The 24836-nt window shown below is 46.2% G+C and overlaps 1 protein-coding gene across 1 annotated transcript; it reads right to left on the bottom strand.

Annotated features, from left to right (window-relative positions):
* Positions 1-1870: 1870 nt before the first annotated feature.
* HAX1 (HCLS1 associated protein X-1) lies at positions 1871-24293 on the bottom strand. The gene is made up of 7 exons (XM_078854864.1): positions 24026-24293; positions 13646-13938; positions 11891-12123; positions 10253-10319; positions 8660-8823; positions 3729-3807; positions 1871-3593 (listed from the first exon to the last, which is right to left on the bottom strand). The coding sequence occupies exons 1-7, from the start codon at positions 24097-24099 to the stop codon at positions 3538-3540; spliced, it is 966 nt and encodes a 321-aa protein (XP_078710990.1). The 5' UTR covers positions 24100-24293; the 3' UTR covers positions 1871-3537.
* Between the last annotated feature and the right edge of the window lie 543 nt (positions 24294-24836).

Genomic DNA, 24836 nt, shown 5'->3' with positions numbered 1-24836 from the left:
CGAGCGAGCGCTTGGATGATCTTGACCGAATTGGCACGTGGACACGTGCAGGCAGATCTCTTTGTGAATCCCACCGCCGCTGAACGAGGGTCACGGGGCCGGGTTATCTGACCATACTTCACCGCTTGGTGCGTGGGAGGAAAAACTGGAGGTGCAAAGCCCACCCTTGGGAAACCATGCGTGTCGAAGGCGGGGGCAACTCTGCAAAGTCTCGCGCAGTCGGATTGACGAACCCACTTGCTGTACTGCCCCGTCACCTCCCCTGGCCACGCCGCAGCCAAGCGAGTTCGGGGGTGGGAGTTGCGCAACTATTTGCTGATTGCACTGCGCGCCTTTAATTGCTGTGACAGTCATTTGCAGGAAACCATGCACGACTGGCCCCAATCCCAGCACCCCATCGCCCCGTGTCATCAGACGGCTCTACCCCAACTCCCATCTCTTCCTATCTGCTCCACTCCCACCACCCCCCCCATTTACTCCGAACCTCGTTGCCCCACCGCCCAAGCACAGCGCGGCGTACCCTGCAATGACCCGCACTCATAATATCCCTTTCGGCGGAGGCGGGCGCGCTTGGGAGACCTTTAACGTGATCTGTACGGGCAGCGGACGGCCTTCTCTCCGCGCTAATTGCCGCGCGCTTTAATTAAAGCGGCGTCCGTCTGCCGCCCGCCGGCTCCTCTTTGCTTTCCCCCCCCAACACCGCCCCCAGCCCCCTCCACCCACCCACAGCCCCCCCCACCCCCCACAGACCCCACTCCCTACCATTCCTCCTCCACCGCTCATCAGCAGATACAGGTTTCCCTCGCTTTACGCGGTAGATGCATTCTAAAAAACCAAACCGCATTCTAAAAAAACAACCCGCGATGAACCGCACGAGACGGCTGCTTGCTGAGAATATTTGGTATCTTAAAAAGTTGTAAACATACAATTATACATCCCTCATAGCGTATGCCTCTTCTCTGTTGCCCATTCTCTTCCTCTTCCCTCCCCTCGCCCCTCCACTCCTTCCCGTCCCTCCCCTGTAGCCCTTTGGTGATCCCCAAGTCCGCCGCTATTGCGCGCGTCACTCATTCCTCAATCCTTGTAGCACGCCACTGACATCTTGGTGTATTTCCACCGTGTTTTAAACCATGTCAAGTCCCTTGAGTGAGGGCACTCGACAAACGTAACATTTTAAACGAGATTCCAATCATTCAATTTAAACTCCATCCCCATGCGCTACTACCGACTCACGCCCGGTGCCTTGCGAGAGCCGTCGGGGCGCGTGTCTGCATCGGTGGCCAAAATAGTCCCCCCCCCCCCCGCCTTTGCTCCCGGAATTATCCATCCATCCTTGCGGAGATGGATTTGGCCGAGGGCCCAACCCAGCATCATTCCCATCCAATGGGAACAGTTCCCGAGTGTGCAGGCAGTGCAATTGCATCTGGGGCACATAGTCTCGCTATGAAGAGGGGGGGAGGGCATTGGATAGGGCACTCGTCCCCCCCCCCCCCATTTCATTCCTTATACCAGGCCACTTGCCAACCATGCTTCATCACTGATGAAGCCCCATGTGTACATCAATACGTTATGCATATACATAAAGGGGGTGGGCGGGGTCTTGTTAATAGTACTCAAATTGTCTGCAATGTGGCCCATCTTGCCGTATCATGTAAGCCGAACAGGTTTGTGAGCCTGGCCAGTACCATAGGCACAAGAAAGCGTGTTTGGGAATACCATGAAGCTCGCTGTAGGCTTCGGCTGGGAGTTGGCCCGAGACATGCTAGTCCAGTAACGGATTCTTGCATCCTTCTGCACAGAACGTTAGTGCATTACTCACCGAGCACGCAAGCGATTCTCTCGTCAAAATGGTCTCGAGACTCAAAAGAGAGGCGTTTCTGTGTAAACACAGTACATTTTTATTTTTTACTTTTTTTCCCACTACACAGCAGAAACAACACAAGCGGCAAGCAGACAGTCTCCCTGAGGAGCGGTAATTATTTGCCGGAGAGATGGAGCGATGACATTGGGACCCGCGCTGGAACAAGATGGATTGCTGTGGCACACGACGCGGTGAGAGACTGCACGCTTTCAAGCCAGCGGCGGATGGAGAATGGCTGGCGGTGGCGACAATGACGATGGCAAAGATTTATTGTCCGCTGGTGCAACATAACAGGATCTATTTTCTTTAAACTTTGCTGAAAAGAAATATTTAAACTAATACTCTTTGATGCCAACTTGGCAACATAAATACATTTTTTTTTACTTTACCGAGAAGTTACGAGCTTGTCACGTTACCGGGATTATTTAAGGCGGAGTTCGGGAGGGAGAGGGAGGGGAGAGAAAGAGGGGAGAGTGGGAACCACAGGAGTCTGGAGAGGAGGAGTGGGTTCATTTTGCCAAGGGGGGGCAGGGGAAGAAAAAAAGAGAGAGAGTAGCCATAAAGAGAGAGAGAGGAGAGGAGCGGCAGCAGGCAGGCAAGGCAGGGGGTGGGGAAGTGGCCTCTACGCGTTGTCCGTGCATTTGAAAGCGGTTTTCTCTCCCAAAGACATTAACGCAAAGCGCCCCCCCCCACCTGATGTCAGGGCAAGGCTTCACGATCTTTTGTAGCCACAAAAAGCGCAAGCGGTTGAGGTTTTTGCATTTGGCTGGTTGGTTGCGCATGCTCGCGCGCACACACTGTGCGTTACTAGCGTAAAAAACGTTATGACATTTTTAGTTGCGGCGGTGCCGCGGTGGATGCTGCGCTGTACTATGAACCTGACCACCTTGGATCGATTCACGGCAAGCGGCATCTCAACTGTTAGCCACCCAGCACTGACCAAGCGAAGCGAAGTACGGTCAAACAACCTCCACAAGGCGTGGGGAGATGACTACATCCAGCAGTAGAGTGATGAGGGGCTGTAAATAATTGTGACATTAAAATGTTGTAGTGTATTTTGGTGGGACCATGGAAGCACTCGATCAGTACAACAATTATTTGTGTACGCAAATTAAATATGAATAACTCGCACAAGGAACCATACAGTCGGTTTAGTTACTTACTACTACAGCCTTGTTACTGAACGAGGTTTAGTTGGGTGCAACAATCTACAAAGAGTTGGTGGCTCACACAGAGATGATGTTGCGCACGCAACACAACAACATGGCCATGAGGTGGCTGTCGGGTGAAAGGACAGCAATTGTTTCCGAGTTGCTACTTACGTTAATTGTGTGTGTACACGTGGATGAGACATAAGACTCAGCGAGACTTTCCTGAGCACAATTAAGTAGAAGAAAAAAACAACTCGAATTGTACGAGTATTTATCACGAGCCGGCAACCTAAGTTTGATTCCAAAGCCGTGGGTAATATCTGTGCTTAGTAACCTGCACTGACTAGCGTGGTGAAGTATGGTCACACGACGGCTGTGACTCACGCGGCGTAGCCAAGCCTTTATCCAGCAGTGAACTGACACAAGGGCTCAACAACAACCAGTGGCAGCATCCGTCCAAGGATTCCTTTAAACAACAAGAAATACGGCTGAAGGGTTCGGAGGTCCGGGCCCTCGGCACTGATGTCACCGCCGCAGAGGGCCCGTCTCCACCTCCTCCTCACGCTGCTCCATCTCCCGCCCTGTCGCAAACGGAAACACGGCGTTAGAATTCAAACGGTGGCGGCGCGCCAATCGGCGTGGCGGCGGCGGCGGCTTTTGTGGCGTATTCCCGCAAAGCAAACGAAGTGGCCGAGAGGAGCGGGAAAAAGTCTCACCGCTCCGTGGGTCGTATCTTCTGAAAACCGTCCTCTTCTTCCCGTCGCTTCCCACGACGGTCTTGCGCTCCTCTACCGTCTGGTGGTTAACGCGCGCCCACAAAACATGCAAATCCGTCGCCAACAGCTACATAACGCGGCTTACACTTGTACGATTACAAGTGCTTTTGTTGTGATCCGCTATCGGATTAAGGGGCTCCTCCACGTCATGCGGGTCTCTCTGTGGGTAATTTGACCACAGTTCACCGCGCTGGCCAGTGCAGATTGGTGAAGGCGGGGGGCAGAGATGTTGTCCCATAGTACAGTACAACAATCGACTTTGCTGCACTGCCGAGTGAACGTTAATTACATACATGTATAGATGTGCAAAAGAACACACAAACACACACACGGGTGCCTATTTTAGGGCAGAGCATCTGAAGCAACTGTTGTTAGCGACCACCTATTTAGGCCAATATGGAACACTAAACAATAGTGGGGCCTATACTACCACGCATGCCCGGCTGCCTCTGTCTTGCAAGTGATCTCAACACTATCTAACTATTATTGGGCAGGGATTGTAGCGAGTTGTTTTCTAAACCATAACATCACCACTGCTCTAACACAAACAAGAAGCCGCATGACGGACATTCACAAATGCATACACTTACGCGAGCACACACGAACACACACACACACGCCGGCATTCATAGCAATCAGTCAAGAAGAAGAGATATACGAGTTAAGGACTTTTCATTCAAATTACCATCATGACAACGCCTTAAAGGGAAAAGCGTGGAACCCCTTTTAAGAAAGATATCCAAGTAAATTGAATGCTTTTTTTTATCATTAAAAAGGCTCAACAGTAACGCAATGGTTAAAACGGTCGATTCTTTGTGAGCAGTGAAAGCCGTGCGGTTAAAGGGAAAAAAAAAAACGAGCGAGTCTACTTAATTGCTGCGCTTGCCATCTCTCAAATCCTCGCATGCGTTGTTAAACCTATTTTTTTCAAACTATAGCGTGGCTTAAGTGCCGTTTCTTTTTTTTGGGTGAGGAGGCAGGGAGGAGCGGGGTGGGGGGGGTGCAGTTTTGACGGCCTGGTAATGAAGTAGAAGGCAGAGCCAAATGAAAGGCAGTGAGGCGGAAGGACGGAGCGTGTTTGAGAGAGGGCCAGAATGCAGGAGACCGAAACGTTACGAGAGATGGCAAGAGAGAACGACGCGTAGACGGGCGGCAACTTCTTAACGGACGGAACGCGCACGGGACTTTTTCTTTTGTACGGCTAACGTAGACGTAGAGCAACGACTACAATTCTAGATTTGAAGCTTTCGTGACTGCATGGATTCATACTCTTTGGTTTTTTCGGTGAAGTCACGTAGGTAAAAAAATAAAATAAATGAAAACAACTAAATTAAATCACGACACACTTAAGCGGTTGTGCTTTCGCTACACGTTGTCCCCACCTGAAGAAGGACGCTTGTGTTGCGCCCAAAACGTCGTGATTTAATTTAGTTGTTGTCATTTATTTTATTAGATTTTTTACCTACGTGACTTCAACGACTACAATTTCACGTTCAGGTGGTCAAGCCGGATAACCACGTCAGGAGCAGGGGAGTGTACCGCTGTATTTGTGGATCGGGTACCGCATCGCTACATGTTGTACGGTCTGTTCTGGATGACCACAATCGCACATTGGAGAGTTTTCCATTTGTGCATCAGGTATCTGCCATGCATCGTACGGATGCGGTTTCCGGTGGACCATGAGCTTCGCGGAAGATCAAAACTCAGGGATATTCAGCGTTAGGTCACGCATGACACGCAACTCAATTTCTACGATTTGTTTACCCCAACGTGATCGGACTGAATAAGACAGGATTGAATCTTTTCACATTATGCAAGAGCTAAAACAAACCAGTCAATACATGAGCATAGAACAACTTGTTTTTTTTTCTTCTACTGCGTGCAATGGTAGCCGCACACCCATCGGTGTGCAATACACTGGGATGGTGCCGAGCTAATGTAAAAGCTTTTCCTTCAATTTCCACCAACAAAAATGAGCCGAGCAGATTTGTCCGAAGCATTTTTCTCTCTCGTAAATCATCAGGGGGTCCCTCCTCCTCCTCCTCCTCTCCTTTCACTGCCATATCAGGCCTCTTTTTCACCCTTATATCTCTCTCCCTGTGAAAACCCAAAACCTGCAAAGGCCATCACAAGCCCAGATGTCTGCCTCCCCTACAGAGTCCGGGCCCCCAATAAACCCGTCACCCAAGCGCACGCATTAGATTAACGAGGGAACGCAAACGACTTTTAAACGAGTGCTCACGCCCGCCCACCGCGTTTGGTCTCCATGTGTGAGTTACGTTTGTCCCTTTTTACCTTTTAAAAAAAAAGGGAGAGGGAGTGGAGGCCCTCCACTTTGTTTCCCCCCCTCTCTCTTTCTACTGTCCATGAATCATGGGCATATCGTATATTATGGCTGTTTGCATAAGGAACACAGTTCTGGGTCCGCCGTGCCGCCTGCATGCCGCAAAAGTCTACTTTTATGTCCTCCGGGACAATACGCTCGCGACCCCACGGTCAGGACTTTAAATTACAACTTTTGCCACCCCTTTGCCGTGCTGCTAAAGGGCCTGGGCGAAGCGTCGCTACGAGCAGAAGTCGTACCCGAGTGGGGTTAATGCGGTCGATGTAAATCTCCACGGCTGCCTTGCCCTCTCTCGTTCGATAAAAAGCAAATTACCTTCGGTAAAACGAACAGGGGGCAGGTACTTGAGCGCAGTGATCTACCCGTGCGGTGACTGCAACCACGTGGCAAGGAGGAGGAAGTGGAATCGCTGTCCGGGCTTGCGCTTGTTGAGCCATTTATACAAATGCCTCGCTAACTAAACAAACCGATAAACAACGAAAGAACACAGCTTTCTGTTTCTCGTGTTGGCACGATGTTTCCTGAATTTTAAGTGAACGAAAGCGAAGGCAATAAGAATCCGGCATAATTTACCAATTAATTTAATTCACTTCACGGAAACTAAAATGGAAAGTTAACAAGCGAAAAATAAACTTTACACAATTACCTGATGGAATCCTGCCAAATAACCGTTTCCCAAGCTAAAAATATGAAAAAAAGGTTAGCTTTATAACTTTACTACATCTACACATTTTCATTCTCACAAAGAGTATAATTCCTACACTTTACTCTCAAGACGTAAACAGAAATAAGGAAATATGCACCAAACAGTATGAGAAACGAAGCACATGTGGATTGTCAGGAAGTGCGAGTTTAAACATCCGCTTCCTTCTCATCTCATTGTAATTTGTGATTTTGTCAATGAATCATCGTTTGACACGAATGCTTATTGTAAACAACTCTTCAATGCTTCACGCGAGAGGGAGCCACGCTATTTACTACCGGGCGTGATGGCGCACGCCTGCGATCCAGCGCTTTTTCTGCCAAGGGTTTGGTGGCGTGCGTAGATTTGGTGGCCTGGGGATTGGGCAGTAGAGTTAACGGTGTTCTTAACCTATCTGTGCAGACCTTTAAGGCCCGAATTTTCTCTGGATACTCCAGTTTCCTCCCACACGAAGCCAAACAATGTTTAATATAGGGGTGGGGGAACCTGTGGGACTGTGGACACATGCAACTTCGTTTCATTCAACCCAATGAAAACATGAGGCCTACCATGTTGAAAAAGCCTGCAAACGATGCTTATCCATCACCAACGGTATTTTAGCCACACTAATCGGGTACGAGAGGGAGACATTTTTGACCTGGCAACACTATGATTCTAAATTTGGCAAGCTCAGTCACTTTCCGTCCCCACAAAGGACCTCTTTGCAATGACAGAAGTAGCTGTTGTGCGTGTTAGTGAATGTGTGGCCTGCCAAAGATATGTGAATGTCCTATTCGGTCAAGATAATGGTTTGGAATTGGCCATATATCCAGATGCAGAACCCGGTTGATGTTCAGTAAGTATTTCCGGGATAAATAAATGACAAAAATATTGAGATACCGTGAATGCTTAAGCAAAGCAATAAGTGCAATGTTTCTAAGGGTATAATATGGCAGCACAACCTTAATACATCAGTTTCATACCAGTGACAATACCAGTGCTACCTAATTCATAAGTACGTAAAAATGTAGTTTTGTAAGAAGATAAATTAATCATGTTTAGAATTGTAAGAGCCCCATAACTCTGTCGTCATAAATTTAAAATTAAGTTTATCAGCAGCCGCTTTCCCAAACCTGTGCGAGACATCGGATGCGAGACGACAAATGACATCAACAAGAAACTGGGAGCAGACGTCGTTTCTAATAAGTGAGGGCTGCCTTGTATACAATGGATTGGACATTTGTTTGGAAAAAAGCTACTTGAAAAACTATCGAGTCGCGCGATGAAATTTAAACAAGACTCTCAACGCGGAAATATTTACTTCCGCGGAATTACGAGGGACATTTCTACACGGTCCACGGTTTGTTGACTCGCGAGCAGCACATTTGGTGCGCGTCTCCTCGACAAATGAACAAATCTCTCACGCACGCATGCACACACAAGGATAATAAGTACATGTGGTATTTGCGGCATTCTTCTAGCACAAAGGCGCTCCGGTTCTTCCTTGCAAGCTGTACAGAACATCATCATTTTAAATCTAGTGCAGTACTGGCTGGCAGTGAAAAACCACTCGCAGTGACCGGCGATGTGTAGATTGGCTGGACATTGTAAAACCGTGGGGGTTCTTATCTAAGTGCATGGGACGACCAGGTCGCCGTGTGCGTCCGACTGGAGTTGATGACGACTGGCATCGGCAGAAATTGCCACGCACATCTCAACCAGACAGAATGGTGCACTTTTGGTGCGCGTGCGTACACACGCAAGCAGGCACCCTCACTCATACACACGAGATACGCGGAGCGGAATGTGACGCGACGCGGAGTGAAAATGGCGCCGGGCGCTCACCCCGTCGGGCATGGTGACTGTGGAGACCGACACGCTGCTGAAGAAGGAGTGGACGCCGGGGGCGTGGCCCGGGGTGACGGAGGACCGGGGCCCAGGGGTGGATTTGGGCGGTAGTTGGCGCAACAGAGAGTCCAGCCCTTCGGACTTCACGCGCGAGTCCAGATCTTGACAAACGCGCGCGCACACACACATACACACGCGTGCTTGATTAATGTTGTACGTTAAACCTTAGTGACAGACAGCCGGGGTAAGTGCTGTTGGGGCGCCGCGGTGGTGAGATGTTAAATCCCTCGCCTGATATGCAGGAGGTCGTGGGGTCGATCTCGACCCTGACGCCTGTATATTTGGAGTTTTGATGCTCTCCATGTGGTCGTGTGGATTTTTCTCCGGGTCCTCCGGTTTTCCCTCGACATTTAGAAACACGTGTTTGGAGTATTTGGCTGCTATACATTTCCACGTGATAAGCCACTTCGTTGGGCTATCATTTGTGGCCTGGTCGCTTCTGAAAAAGAGCTTTATAACTTAGGTGGGCCTTACTTCGTAAAATAATTTTCTTTTTGTTTTTTGTTGAGATGCCAAGCACCTATTAAGGTCGGCATTGCACGACGATGCAGTGTGTCCAGTAGGCATATAACGATGCATCGATTAAAGGTGATTACTACGTGCACAACACATGCTCTGACTTGCACTTGTGAGAATTGGTTATTTACAATTTGTGGACATTATTTTTTATACAGTTACGTTGAGGCTGATGGAGTCAACAGAACTGTACAAATGGGGCAGACGAAACAAGAAACTATCCAATGCGGACTGACAAAATATGACAAAAATATCTTCCTGTTTTGAATCGTGACCATAATTCATACAGTTGCTGTGGGGGGGTATAAGGTACCATGCATGCAGTGTGACATTTGTAATTCAGTGCTGATGTTCACAGAAAAACAGAGACAACCTATTTTAGTCTGCACTAACGTGGAGGAGACCCAGGCCAGATTCATGCATCACATACTTTTACTGTGCAGAGCCCATGGTAAAAATTGCTGTACAGCGCAAGGCGCAAAACTGCAGAGTTATAATTTACCAATTTCAAGTGGATGGACTACCAACTTGCAGATTTGAAATCAAGCATGGTGCAGCTGTTAAATGAACACAAATGCTTAATCTCTCCAGCAATATTTTTTTTCATTTAGCCGAAATCTCGCAATTGTGTTCAAATGACAAAACCACAGTGGCGATGCCTGTGCAATATAAAATGGGCGATCACCTGGTACAGCAATGAACGCTTGGCGAAATTACTTTAATTAGTGCTTTCAAAACTTCCTGGATGATTCAAGCTTGAATAAAAAAAACACCTGTGCATAGGATTAGCAGCGGGTGCACGCAGTGACGGGAGAGTTTATAGAAAATGATGGCATTAAGGCTACTTTTAGCGGCACGGCAAGTGTTTTTCTCTGCGTTTGCGTAGTTACGTGGTTTCTGTAATGGCGTACGTGCGGCGTGGCACGCAGACATATGTTAAATTTGCTTCCTAGTGGCGCGTACGCACGCACGCATGCGCACAAGCGGGGACACGGGCCGCAGGCCGCGGCTTACCCTGGTCCTCTTTGACTGCGGGATGGTGCATGGGTGGCTGGAAAAATCCTCTCCTAAAAAAATCAAACTGAAAAACAAAAGAAAAATCAAAACGCCCAGCAAAAAATAGATTCATAGTTAATACATCGTTGTGTGGCACTTTCGTCAATCCACTGCTGGATGGATGCGTCACCAAGGCATGTTTATCACGGGAGTTGGGGGTTGTTTGACCATACTTCGCCACGCTGGTCAATACGGGGTAAAGGGAGGAGCCCAGGATCGGTCCAGATATAAGTTGTCACTGATGTTAGCCGTGGCCATGAATTGAACTCTGGCCAGCGGTTCTTAGCACAGTGCGATTTAATACAGCACCATATTTGTGTAAAAATGCAAATAACAGACATTTGTTGCAATAAGCATCTTACCAGCCTCATTTTTAGTTGAAAAATACACCACAAAATGTCGTTTTGAAAAAGTGGGATCACGGCATATTACATACTGAGCACTTGTACCCAAAATGTACATATATAAATAAAATAAAACCTTACAAAACCTGAACGTTAGATCTTTTGTACGAAACAACGGGCACAGAACGTACTGCAAACAGCAACAAGGCGACCAAAAAAAAGCACTGCGGGCTGTAGATCAGTGGTCTAGTTACAGACCGTGACTTTGAGGCGATTTAGTCCCAGTTACACATTAACGGGGTCGCAATCAGCCGTGGCCGGAATGTAAGCGAAAGGGTGGCGAGCGTGCAGCGCGCGCAACCGGCGATCTCATTTTAATTCAAAATTAAGGCCAAGTGAGAGAGAGAGGGAGGGACGTGGTGGGTGGGAGGCGAGAGGGGAGGTGTTTGGAGTGCCCACAAAATAAATAAATGTCACGGGCTCGGTCGTAAATTACCGCGGTGCTCGCCCGCCAAAACATAAATCGAGGACGGTTTCGTTGATTTCACCCGTCGAGAACGAAACGCGCCGGGTTTCCATATCCATCTCCATCAGCCCCGCCACTTTTATGGTGACGAATCGAATTCCAAAGGGAACGCTACATTGTTCAGGCAAAGTTTTTGATCCTTTTTTTGGGGGGGATTTTTGTTTTGTTTTTAAACTCTACGGCTTTTCAGCACTCCCTCTCTTTATGTATATTTTTTTCACACGTCCTAAGCGTGAATTTCGTCTTGTCAAACTGTTGTTTCAAGTCAATCTTGCATTGACGAGCGATGGGAGAATCGCACGGGTTTATGCAAACTCGCCGTCTTCCCACGAGCAACCAAAGAGCATTCCGCATTCAACCACAAAACACAATCTAGTCACTCCAAATAATCCTTGTAAAAAGCAGGACGCTTGCGTTTAAACAAATGAAGACAATGAGATTCCAAAAGGAATTATAACAAAATTTTAAAACTCTAATGTTTGCTGGACATGCTTTTGTTATTCTCAGTAAACAAAAAATCTAAAATAAAATATAATAACAAAAATGCAGGCAGTGACTATTTACAATCAGATGGGGCAAGGAAACGTTCTAAACCATTGTGGGGGTGAAAAAGTTAATATAAAAAAACCAATAAAAAGTCTCACCATTAATTGCACCGTGGTATTTCACAACCGACGTACAGAAGAATCAGAACGAACTTAAACAAATTTGCAAACGAACAAATACCAAGTCGAATGGTCTGGAGGGATGTGCTGGCAGCCCGTCGAACGATCCCCGGTTGCTGGGCGGCGAGCTGTCCACGGGAGGCCGCCGCGGGTCCCCGCCGTGGCCCCCACCTCTGCCCGGGAGCCCCCCACGGGAGGGAGTGTGGGGTCCGGCACGAGGTTCGTCGTCGGGGCTCTTGAGCATGTAGTCTCGGAGAGACTGTCCTTCCTTGGGGCCCGGCTGGCCATCAGGCCCTAGAAGCAAAGGCAGGTCTACCGTGAAAATAGGAAGTTGGCACAAATTCTGTTACGAAACCATTATTTTGGTGTATAAGTGATGGATTTTTTTTGAGTATTTATATATTATTCCCACTTACGATCCATGTGCATGATAATCAAATTCATAAGTGTCGCTAAAAGCCCCACTCAAAGGAAAATAAAGTAAAAGGATAAGCATTATCTTGCTATAATTCACACGGTGTTCAACTAAAATCCATGCGACTTAACCAAGGTAACACATATAATTTTGGTCTTTCGGAAAAGTCACGTAGATAGGTTAAAAGAAAATAACAAAATAACAAAAAACTACGTTTCGATCGCAACACAAGCGGTCGACCGTTTGCGTTGCGATCAAAACGTTGTAGTTTTTTGTTATTTTCTTTGAACCTATCCACGTGACATTACCGAAAGACCCAAAGAATATGAATTCCTGCAATCACGAAAGCTTTAAGTCAAGATTCAAGGTAACACATTTAAAACAATGATGACATTCTGTCAATTTTAACAGTACTCTTGGGGTAAATATTGATCACAATTAAAAGTGTTAATTATTAATGATTAAAATTCCTCACTTCGAGGTTCAAAACAAAATGCACGATGCTTGGAAATCCACACAAGACAAAGCATAATTAGAGGATGATCCTATTAGACACAAAAACAACGCTTTTAATATTTATCCACCAGGTCTCAAATACAATTAATATATGGTTCGCTTCACATCAACTGCCGGTATTTTAAACTAGAGGATTGGACTGGACTGAAATAAGTGCCACATTTTAATGTTTATGTTCAGTCTTCTTTTGTAATCATCAGTGGCCAGGCTGAGACCACCGAATTCTTATTCATACATGACCTCGACTCAGAAGCTGAGACTCAAATCTATGATCTTGATATTGTTTGACTGCGATTTTTTTTCCAGACGATACACACAGTGACCACATAGTTGACCTGCACCAGAGGTGCCATTCATTCGAACTGCTGATACAGTATCTCCGAACCACCACTTGAAGCGTTTCAGCAATCCTACATAAGTATCGGGCGATAATGTAACATCACGTGATGTGGCTGGGCTTCCTGATGGAGCGAGTGCATGGCCAGAGGGTAGGGGAGGGCATCAATCCGGACAAAGCCCGACGTGACACCACAGCAATCATTGCAGACTGGTCCGTTAACAATGCCACGCCAAGCCTGCCATGCCTTTATCTTAGAATAACAGTGCCTGATGCTCAACAGAGCGAAAGGTCTTGATAACAATCATTTTGTTGATCTCTCTGCGACGGAGAAGGACCGTTGCCGAAACGTCGCCCATTAAATATTTTTCCCGCTTTAGAGCGAGGAGCGTTATTGACAGATGTATGTTGAGTTTCTGCTTATTTCTGCATGTGCACTACTGCCAACGCAGTATCGCAATTAAAAAAATGGTTGTTTAAGTTCCTTGTAAAGGTCACCGATGTGCACAACGGGGCTTAGCGCCGGCACGGTTGTGGCCGCGGCATACCGAAGCGACGCGGCGGCTGCGCGATCGTGCTGTCAATGTTCTGGAAGAGCTGCTCCATCTCGTGCAAGATGTTCCCGAAGCCCAGGTTGTCATGGAAACGGAACAGCTCGTCCGGCCCAACGCTCAGGCCGAAGCCGAAGCGCTTGCCGTCGCCCTCTCTGGCCCCGCCCCAACCGGGCGGGAATGAATCGTCGTTCTCGTCGTCATCTGCTAAGAGGCCAAAGCCGCCGAAGTGGTGATCATCATCTTCGTCATCGCGCCACGGACCCCCGAAGAAACTTCCCTCAAAGTCCCTAAAGTGGTGGGGGGAGGAGGGGGAAGATACAATTCGACATTCTTACCGTTATAAGTTTGTTCTCCTTAGACTTATACATTGGTTTGCAATGTTTATTCTGTTGCTTCAGTTTGGCCATTTGAAATACATTTTGTAACGTCTGAACCTTATGGTGGTTACCCCGGGGTACAATAGTACCCTGGCTCTCGCATGATGTGTGCGATTCAGTCATTTTTAGTCTGTTCATGGTCGGCGATGCGGCATTCGACTCATCTCGACGAGCTGTACACTACGATGCACTACTACGGTGCGTACGAACGTTCAGGGTTTCAGCGCAATCGTCCTCGCTGCGTTTCGACATCGCGGAGTGGCACCGATTTCAGATTGATTGGTACCCCAGTCGCGGAGTCAAGTACACTTCTGGAAAAAATTGTGTCCCAGAAATAAAACATTTAATTGCCTCGGCCATTTTGTATTATTTAGTACCCCGGGGTACCGCCATAAGGATCATCTATCCCTCGTTTATGCTATTAGCCACTGTATTGTATAATGAACAAAAACAAAGATCGCCCATATAGCCTTTAACAGACTGTTGGGTAAAGTGCTGTTAGTGAGCACCTATGAAGGTGTGCAAGGAACACGATGGGATGGGGGGTGGCTAGCACCATGTTCGACAGCCGTTGTCTCCTCATGCTGCTGATGTTTACACACCACACCGGGCAATGATTGAAAGCTGAGTCGACCTAGGGGAGGCCCATAATCAGTTCAGATATTCGCCACTGTTTTTGGTTGTAAGGGCAAATCGAACTCGAGTCGCTGGGTTTGTAGTGCAGTGCTAGGGAGGCTTTCATTGAGAAACGGATTGACAAAGGGCTGTATCATTATACTGTGTTCCGCATTATCCAGTTGAAGGAATATTAGCTTTAACGTGTGGTTCTCACACCCAAAACGCTACAGATTAATTAAAATCCCAGTTGAGCATCGACTCAGCTGTTCATCACTCTTATAGCTAAAATGGGTATTTCTATGTAAACATAAAAATACGGTGATAATAATCTAGAGGTTGTTCTATGCGTTGACTTGCAATAGGAATGTGGAATTTCCACGACTCGCTCAGCGCAATAAACATAAGATAAGGACCGTCTTACACTTGTTTGAACGGGAAACCACCGTCTCATATTTTTCCTTCGAAGGAAGTTATTTTAACAAATGCGTTGATTTTTGTTTTGCTTTTTATGCTTGTGCACCACTGCGGACGTAGTATCGCCAAACAAATGATATCACTTGAACCCTTGTTTCATCAGGCTCCCCCCCAATTGGTTTAACATTGAGTCTATCAGGGTGGAGGCCACACAATGAGAGCAATGGTGGTGGTGAAAAGGCGCTTGCAGCCGAGACAGGCAAGGGAAGGGAAACATGAGTTCAAGTCAATCACATAGCGCCACCACGTGGCATGATCACATTCCGCATCCCCCCCTACCCCAAAATTAAATGTAAGTCCCTTTGCATACCCAATCGACGAAAAGGTTGAAGGTTAACCCACACTATACTGAACTTAATAACATTAAAGGTGGTGTTTTTTCGAAGAAGACAATTACCACCGTGTTTTACATGCGTACATTTTTTTTGATAACATGACGATTTATTGCTCATTACACGGTAGTTATAAACCTAATGGTTAATTACACGCGTGTCCAAGAGTTATAACATTGCACACTCAAAACGTGTCCCAACGTGGAAACTATGCGCGGCATGGTCTAACATTAGCGTCCATCGTGGGTTGGGGAGAACCCACATGGCTGCTTGCTGGTTGTGGGATCGACGCGAACTTACAAAACCTCTCGGCCCATCCCCAAGCCCATTCAGATTTTTTTACACGCTTTTATTGAACTCAATGTCTGTTGTTGTTGTTGTCGTATCCTCAAATCTTGTAACTCAATTTTAACCCACTTCCCAATGTGGTATCGACTGCAAACTTCGTATACTTATGTCTTACTGATGACAATACAATATTCTATCATAAAAATATATATTTTAAAACAATATTTTCACACGCTTTCTATTAACTCACTCTGTCTGTTGTTGTTGTTGTATCCTCAAATATTGTAACTTAATTTTAACCCACTTCCCAATGAGGCGTCGACTGCAAACTTGGTATACTTATGTCATACTGATGACAATACTACATTCTATCATTAAAAATAAAATATTTTAAACGATCTTTTTTATATGTTATGTTTCGGCTTGGGTCTAATTGTCCAGGCTCAACTGACGTTGGCTGTAAATCACCACGGCCCCTCACGTTATTCAAGCTTCGGGGCCACTTCCTGGAGTCGTGGAGTTCTGCTATTACTAGTATGGTACATTTCATTAAAGCGTGTTTTTTTTTAATATTACTTATTTTTGTCTTTTTTTCTCGCACATCTTTGTGAAGACAACTGTGCGGTGCCGGTGGCTTATTAATAAAACGTCGAGTGTCACCACTGACCGCCGACGGGTTCGGTTCGATCGCCTGGCACGGCAGTTGAAATGGGGGTCAATTTCTTAACCCCTCCCGGCCCCCACCCCGCCTGTGTCTACCCAGCAGCATAAACAGCGACACTGTGAAGTCAATCGGCAGGTCATATGCGGTGGGCTAAATTGTGGATGCCGTCTGGCCAGACGTGGGAAGAGTAGGCCAAATACCCGCAAAAGGGGCTCTCTGTGTAGGTCCTTCTCTGGCCCCATAATGGGCGAGAATAAGCAATTGTAGGGCTGCTGCATTTTTACCCCTTTACCAATTTCAGAAAGTACAGCTTGTGATTATAAAGAAACTGCCGTGGGTAAGTCCTTCATACCACCCAACGATGTAACTAACACCCACGGCTCTTTTGTCAATCCACTTTTGGACGAGGGCCTTCCCCCACGCCGTGTGGGCGATTTGACCATACTTCACCACAGCGGTAAGTGGGCGGGGAGTGTATTCGTTGCAGCAGTGTAGGATGTTGACACATCGCCCTCTGCTTCACAGCACGTAGCAATCCACAGGCTATTGTGGTCAGTCACGGGGAGCGGTAGTGTAGTGGTTAGCGCGCTGCACTACGAACCCGGTGGACCCTAGTTGGATTCCCGCTAACGGCCACTGCCAGTAACGAATATCTGAACCGGTCCAGGGCTTCCTCAAGTTCGACTCAGCCTCAAACGAGTAACTGGTGCGTTGTGTAAACATCGCCACTGGGGAGATAAAGGCGGCCGGGCATGGTGCTGGCCTTCGTGTGCCGTTCCGGCCTTCATAGGTGCTTGCAAACAGCACGTGCCCCAACAGTCTGCTATCTTGTATTTGTGGTCATACGTTCAAGCACCATCTCGTATCAAATCTGTGTCGTTTGTGACATCTGATTAACTAAAACTGCACTACTTCATACTTCGTGAGCTGTAGAGCTGTTTAACAAAAAGGATGATAGACGTGTGCAGAGTTGTAATTACATTCGGGTGAATATGGGGCAGGCGAAGCCTGAGCACTGCAGTATTATTATACGTGCACGAGGGCCCCTTGGGAGTTTATTTTCAGTCGGTAACAATGCTGCGGTGACACAGCTGTCCTTGTAGGCCGCTGTACGTGAGCTGTATCGTTCAGTTTCGTTCCGACAAACGGGGCACTACTTTTTCTTTTGCTCAATATGTTCAACGTTAATAAAAGGTATCCAAGCAAAAAGTTCTCCACGCATTATCCTGCAGTTAATGAGAAAAGTGTAATTTATTGGCGCACTATATTGACTGCGTATTGAGACATAAAAAACTGTTGAGCTCGATTTTCAACCAATCAGCATCGAAAATGTAAGTAGGTCAGAGCCAAAATGAAGCCAATATCACTACGCACATGTAAACATGGAGGAGGACTTAAGCAGCGCAGCTTCATCTGATAGCAGCGATCAAGCTCGATTAACACAGGTATGTGTACTCACTTGAATTGAATGTTATGCAAGTTAATATATTGCCAACTGGGTTTATAATTTATTCTTCATATCTTTAATATAGGACTTCTTCGTGAGGCAGCTCAAATACAATCAGATGAGAGCATTCTGACACACATTCGTGGGAAAGACTGCATTGCAATCGAGGTCCGATACCACAAATCCTGCTATCGAGATTACACAAAATTTCTCAGCAAAACTGAAAAACATATAGGTAGGTACAAAAAAATGTTTGTTCACAAATCTGTGGGGTCACTCCAATTACATTTACATATTGCGTGTGAATGCAATGTAATTCCATAATCAAATTATTTCTCTATAGAAGGTAGGGCTTTAAATATACATGTCCTATCTAATGCTCTGACTGGAGCCTTCACTTAGCAACAGTGAGACGTATGCTGGCATGGTATTTTGCATATGACCGCCAAAATTATGCAAGGTACCTATCAGCATATTGGGTCGAGATGATCAATCTTCCAAAGACTCATCCACACTGCTATGAAGAAGTTACTGCAAAAGGAAACTGGACAGTACAGCGTAAGGATGCTAACAGGTTTTCATCCATAGCTTGTGACCAAGCAATAGAACAAACCTGCAACCGTGATTAAAAGACCAAAGGCGGCATAACTGGGATAACATTGAACAGAGGTGCCGTCCAGCGATGGATACTGTCTCATCCTGAACGTTCTGCAATCACAAGGCAGTGTGAAATGATGGCTGGAATGCAACATGAAGAGAGGGGTCAAAGAGTTGGATGCAACAAGAATTGCAAAAGACAATGCTGCTGTTATATCTTTGGTTTCAGCGGTTGAGTCTATGATCAATCCCTTGCTGCCTCATGAAGATCTTGTATGTATTAGCTCTGGTGTTGTTGCTACAAAGACTGTCAGAGATGACATACAAAGTGCTTGTGATAAAGGTGAAACAGCTCTGAAATGTTTCATCCAAGATCGAGTCCAGTCATCAAAAACAGACTTCTTCTCTCCAATAAAGTCCTTGAAGCTCACTACGTTTGGGGATCAAATGAAGAAATCATCCAAGACAAAAGATGGAAATCAAGTCATTCTAAAAAATGACAGGAGACTCTTTGCACGACTGTTAGTGATAAGTCAATCCCTGTCTGTAAACTTGAAAGAGATTCTGACATATTCACTTGGCAATATCTCATCCCCGCTAGCAAGCACTGATGGTTCATTAGCCAAAACAAATAAGGCTGCTTTTCTAGCTTGTTTAGAATCGAAGAACAAGGACTGTCACGTGAACAAGACTGTTGGTGATAATGGTGCCCTACTAATAGATGGCATGGCATTGATCAGGAGTCTCAAGAATATACCAGACACATTCGGTGAGCTTGCTGATGATCTTCTTCAACTTATGATTAAGATGGGTAGAAAGTTCAGTTGTCCAAGGGTCGATTTTGTCATTGATCACTACCCGGCAGTGAGCATCAAAAATGCTGAACGATCAAGACGTGCTGTTGCTGGACAACAATTACTGCAAATATACAGCATCAAGCAGAAGACTCCAAGTCAGTGGACCAAGTTTCTAGCCAGTGGTGAAAATAAAAAAGCCTTGACAGACTTTCTCTTTGAGACATGGAGAACTGTGCCTTTACAAGCAGCTGGAAAAGACATAGCTATCTTTGTGGCACACAGAAATGTATGTCATCAACTCACTCTTAAAGATGGCATTATGTCTAGTCAAAGAGGTAGAATCTTTGACCTGTGACCATGAAGAAGGTGACACGAGGCTCCTACTTCATGCAAAACATGCCTGGAGTGAACTTTATAATAAGATAATCATCCAGAGTCCTGACACTGATGTTGCTATCATTTCACTTTCAATAATGGCTAAGCTTCCCTCAGCAAAGATGTACTTTCTGACAGGAACAAAAGACAGGCAAAGAATGTTCGATCTCCAGGCTATTGGTTCTGCTTTGGGTCCTTCACTAACAGCGGCACTGATAGGACTACACACATTCACTGGCTGTGACTCAACTAGTTCCTTTTATGGGAAAGGAAAAGAGAAACCACTAAATATAGTGTCTGGAAAAGCAGAGTACATCCGTGCATTTGTTGCTCTTGGGAGGCAATTTGAAATGGACAGCACCACATTTGTGACCATAGAACGTTTTGTGTGTGAGCTGTATGGAGAAAAGGTATCAGATGTTAATTGGGCCAGATACAATAGGTTCTGTGTCCAGGCCTCTTCCGAACAGGCATTACCTCCAACAAAAGATGCACTTACAGAGCACTTCAAGCGTGCTAACTACCTAGCTGCAATCCACAGGAGAGCATTGGATCCTTTTATAAATGCTCCCAGTCCAGACGGCTTTGGATGGATTGTCAAGGATGGTGATCTCATCATATCATGGATGACTAAAGATCCAGCTTCTCAACAGATTTTGGGGTCACTCCACTGTGGGTGTAAGTCTCGTACTTGTATAGGTGGAAGGTGCTCATGCCACAAGGCTGACCTGGCCTACACTGACCTATGTAAATGTGTTCATTGTGACAATGTGAGATTAACTGAGGATATTGTTTCATGTGAATCTGATAGTGAGGACAGTGATCTTGATATTTAGTGATGTGTATATGATAATAAAATTAATATAGGACATATATATTTAATATAAATCAATCAAAATTCAATCTTGTTTACAATAATCATTGCTGTGAATATGTAGTGCAATTGCTGCTCATGTATGCGAATTGACAATTCACCACTAAATGTGTTATTTTGAAAAGTGCTTTTTTATATATTATAATTTGGCTTAATTCTATTTGTTATTCAGATTTTACCTCAAATATTACCTTTCAATTGGAACAACATAATGAGAAGTAATTGGGATGTTAATGCTACAGCAGAAGTTTTCTTGATAATCTTATCATGTTTACTGTGCATAGATAGCAACTTCAGGTATATCACACATTTCAAACTGGTTTATTTTGTACTTCAAGTGGTAATTCTGCATTTTTGGGTTTATATGATAAACAGGTTTAAAAGTGCAAAATTCCTTATAGTTTCCCTTTTTTCAAAATGGGCACCTTTAGCATCATTTTTCTCAAAAACTGCAAGGTTGTGTGCGGAAAACTTTTTCCTAAGGAATCTCTATATATTTCTGATGTTAAATATGAAAAAAGTAGGTAGTGCCCCACTTGGTGGAACGAAACCCTATTTCTAGGCCTCTTTTAGGCTACCGACAGCGGCCTATTGGTGTGCCGTCAAGAACCTGCCAACAGTAATATCCTTCGAATGTTTAATACAAAAGTCTGTGGTTTTTTTTCTCTCTCAAATAGTTACATCATCATGAGCTAAGATAATAAAGGCCTCCCCACAAGCTGCCGCCACTTCTGACGATCTCTGTGTTGCAGCAAAATATGTATGTACATGTGATGTATATCGATTTCACTATGGCGTCTCTCTGGCACCAGAGTGTGTAGAAGCGGGCCCGAGGGGGCATGCTTCTGTTGACGCCAGAGAGAGGGCACTTCAGGACATGACAGTCTGGATGAACCTGAGAGGGCACGTGACCAGGAGAGGGTAGCGAGGGGGGCCAAGGGTTGGCGAGAGGGACACGTGACATAAGGCCCAGAACCTTCTAGTAGGATATAGGGCTGGGCCAGGCCACACTCAGGGGCATAAAAGGGAAGTCCTGAGCACCGATCCGGGCTGTCTTCTGGAATAAACCCGCCGTTCTACGTCTCCTCGATCTTCAGTCTTCGGTCGTCACGTTCAGCATCGTGGGTCAGGCAGTACGTTACTGACCTGACCTGGTTATGTAGTTGCCCGTTGTGGTTTAGTCGCTAGTGGAAGTTAGCTACCACCGATGTCGTTATCCCGTACGTTTATGTAGTTACCCTGTCGGGGGTGTTGTAATAAACGTGATTTCTCCAAGTTCTAGTGTGTTTGTCTCCATGGATGACACTACACATTTACTGTCTTATGGTTACTTCTATATTCATAATTCGGTTGCGGGTGCTCAGGTCCTGACGAAATACAAGTTGGCAGCTCTAAAACTTAACAGCAGCGAAGATGGAAATTATGTTTTCATACGGTTAATGAATCGCAAGCACAATACTAGTGCATACCTGTCAAACCCTTATCAGTGCCTACATTTTACAGATCAAGTCAGACCATATTGGTAACCCCGTGCGCCTTATAAATATCAACGTTCATCCTACAAAGTCCCATCACAAGGGAGAAACAGAAATAGACACATTATGTTTGCCCGTATTGAAACGGCTGTACGCCGTGTGGACCTGAAAACTCAATTTTCCTGTACAGTACAATAATACAAATTACATAATACATTTGATCTAAAATGACACTGGAACTGCAATGTGTTACAAAACGTAAAATGACCATTGTAATTGACCCCAGGTCTGCTATATATGTACCGGTATACTGTACTGCAACTGCATTGTGACGGAAAGCCACTTGCTGCAACTACCGCACCTAAAACGATTCCATAAACAACTCTTAAAAGTCAACCAAAAGTTAAAAGGGACCCTGGTTAAGTGGTCAGAGGCAGGAGGGTATGCGGTCAGGTGTCAGTGGGCAGGTTAAAAACTAGTGAACAAGATAATATAATTTCTTGATTCTTTCGGTAAAGTCACGTAGAAGGGAAATAAAATAAAAAATAAAAAAATACAATTGTCACGTTTCGGCCACAACGCAAGTAGCCGTCATGAGAATTGTATTTAATTGTTTTTTTTATTTCCCTTCTACGTGACTTTACCGAAAGAACCAAGATGAATCCCTGCAGTCACGAAGGCTTTAAATCGAAAGATAATATATTTGTCTGGCTTCTCCAGTTAAGTACAGGTAATCCCCGACTTACGATGGTCCGACTTACGATATTTCGATCTTACGATGGCGATGACAAAATTGTAAAATATTTTACATTTCGCGCGGCAGGCAAATGCAGCAGCGTACGAGGTACGATGCTGTACGTTGAGACGCTGCCGGGATGTACTTGCACGATGCATGTTAAAAGTTTTTATAGCAGATAGGATTGTTTCCTGAAAAAACTTTCTATGAAATTGCAGTTCATATAGGTAGGCTAAGAATTTACCTTCTTTTTTTACTATAAATTTTACTGTGCAATACAGTATTGTAATGAATAAATACATACAGTATATAGTTTATACAGTACGGTACTGTAAATTGCTGTTTTGTTAAATTATCACCATTCTTTAAGACTCCTGGGTAGGCTAGGCCATCTTCGACTTACGCTATTTTCGACTTACGCTATTTTCGACTTACGATGGGGTCGTCGTAACGCATCTCCATCGTAAGTCGAGGACTACCTGCATTTTTAGGTAACGTGCAGGTCATTGGCAGGGCGTGTAGTCGTGGCTGGCTGACGAATAGGGGAAGCATGAGTGGTTAGCTGGCCGTGTTGGTAATGGTTCAGGTGAGAGGGTTACTACAGTGCCGAGTGGTTGGTTGTTTAGAGATAGGGATTGAGATTTCTTGGTTAAGTTTGCTCTTCCCTGCTGCAACGTTGTCAACGTTTTAGTCCACGTCGTTTTAGCTGTGCAACGCACACGTGTAAAGGTGCCCCCGTTGGTGTTATTTGTATACCAGGCAGTAAAGCACAACGCGGACACGTGTAATGGTTATACAGTGCGTGCCACCGAACACCTTAGTGGCAATCCACTGCTGGATGAAAGCCTTCTCCTCACGCCTGTACGGTTCGTGGGTGTTATTTGACCAAACTTCGCCACGCTGGTGAGTGTACAAAGCTGTCAGTGCGGAAACGTGGAAAGCAACAGATTGTGATGGGCTACCCTCATCGTTCATCTCCCGTGTAAAGAGCTCCCGAGCCAGGAATGGAAATTCCTCATTCCTGTGGCGGGGACGAGACTTTACAGAGGGGGATAACCAATGTAGACTTCCCCACAGTGTTTTTGCTGTGTGATTTTATCGACCTCGTATGGATTATGGGCGAGTAAATCCCCTCAAAAACAGGATTTGAACTCGGATTACGCGCTGCTCGTTTCACCAGGCGCATAAACCTGCTTAGCTTTCGCGATCAACCCTCAAGACCGACACACAGCGTGGGAGCATTCATCCAGCAGTGGATTTGACACCGTCCTGCGAAACAAGACTTTATGATTATTATTATGGACGCATTTTGTCACTCACTGGGGGCCGCGACCACCACCACCGCCATGGCCTCGGAGCCCGAACAATCCCCGGAAGAGGTCGTGTAGGCTCATGGGTCGCCGGCACGGGTCCCGGGGTCGAACTCGGTTGGAGATAGGCGGTGGTCTGGGGGGGGGAGTTGAACTGCGGGCTGCCGCCCTATCGGCCGAGCGTTGTAATGAGCCTCTCAGCTCTTGTTGGGAGCGGTGGGGAAGAGAAGACGCGAGGCGGTGGATGACCCGAAACGGTTGAAAACGACGAATGACGTCACGCAGCATGTTCTAGAAGGATGACGCAAGCGCCGGCGGTGTGAGGTCACGCAAGCAAAAAAAAGGCTTTCCAGATGCGTGACGTCACGCGAGCAAGAAGACCCTCAAGCTGTGTGACGTCACGCGAGCTCTAAGGCCATTCAGGCTGTGACGTTAAGCGAACGCGATGGTTTGCAAGTTGTGACGTTACGTGGGCGCTACCTTTGCATAAAATGAGCTTTGACGATCTCGCGTCATAACACAGAGAGACTCGAGGAACGCCTTTTGTTATCGTGCGCGCTGTGACGCATTTACGCAGCATCTTGCAAAAAACGTTGTGACGTCTCCCCCCCCCTTCTCCCCAACCCCGGCGTTGCCCATCCGCGTGCGTCACGACTCCATCGAAACGTCGCGCCTCTCGATGAACTCGTGCGCGATGACGTCATCCACACCGGGTGCGGTCGACGTCACCGCGTCGCTTGTGTTCGTGCGCGGTGACGTCATCCAAGCCGGGTGCGGTCGACGTCACCGCGTCGCTTGTGTTCGCGCGCGGTGACGTCATC

The sequence above is a fragment of the Lampetra fluviatilis genome, chromosome 3 (genome assembly GCF_964198595.1).
Source record: "Lampetra fluviatilis chromosome 3, kcLamFluv1.1, whole genome shotgun sequence".
NCBI lineage: Eukaryota > Metazoa > Chordata > Hyperoartia > Petromyzontiformes > Petromyzontidae > Lampetra > Lampetra fluviatilis.
The sequence above is the reverse complement of the archived record's forward strand: the minus strand, read 5'-3'. Positions and strand labels throughout refer to the sequence as shown.

Bases quoted from the DNA above. Each gene is read 5' to 3' on its own strand.
- HAX1 (XM_078854864.1), bottom strand. From the start codon at position 24,099: ATGAGCCTACACGACCTCTTCCGGGGATTGTTCGGGCTCCGAGGCCAT. The intron at 12,124-13,645 runs GTATGCCGCGGC...CTTTGCTTCTAG, and splicing joins GCAGCCGCCGCGTCGCTTCG to GGCCTGATGGCCAGCCGGGC. The intron at 3,594-3,728 runs GTGAGACTTTTT...CGTTTGCGACAG, and splicing joins AAGATACGACCCACGGAGCG to GGCGGGAGATGGAGCAGCGT.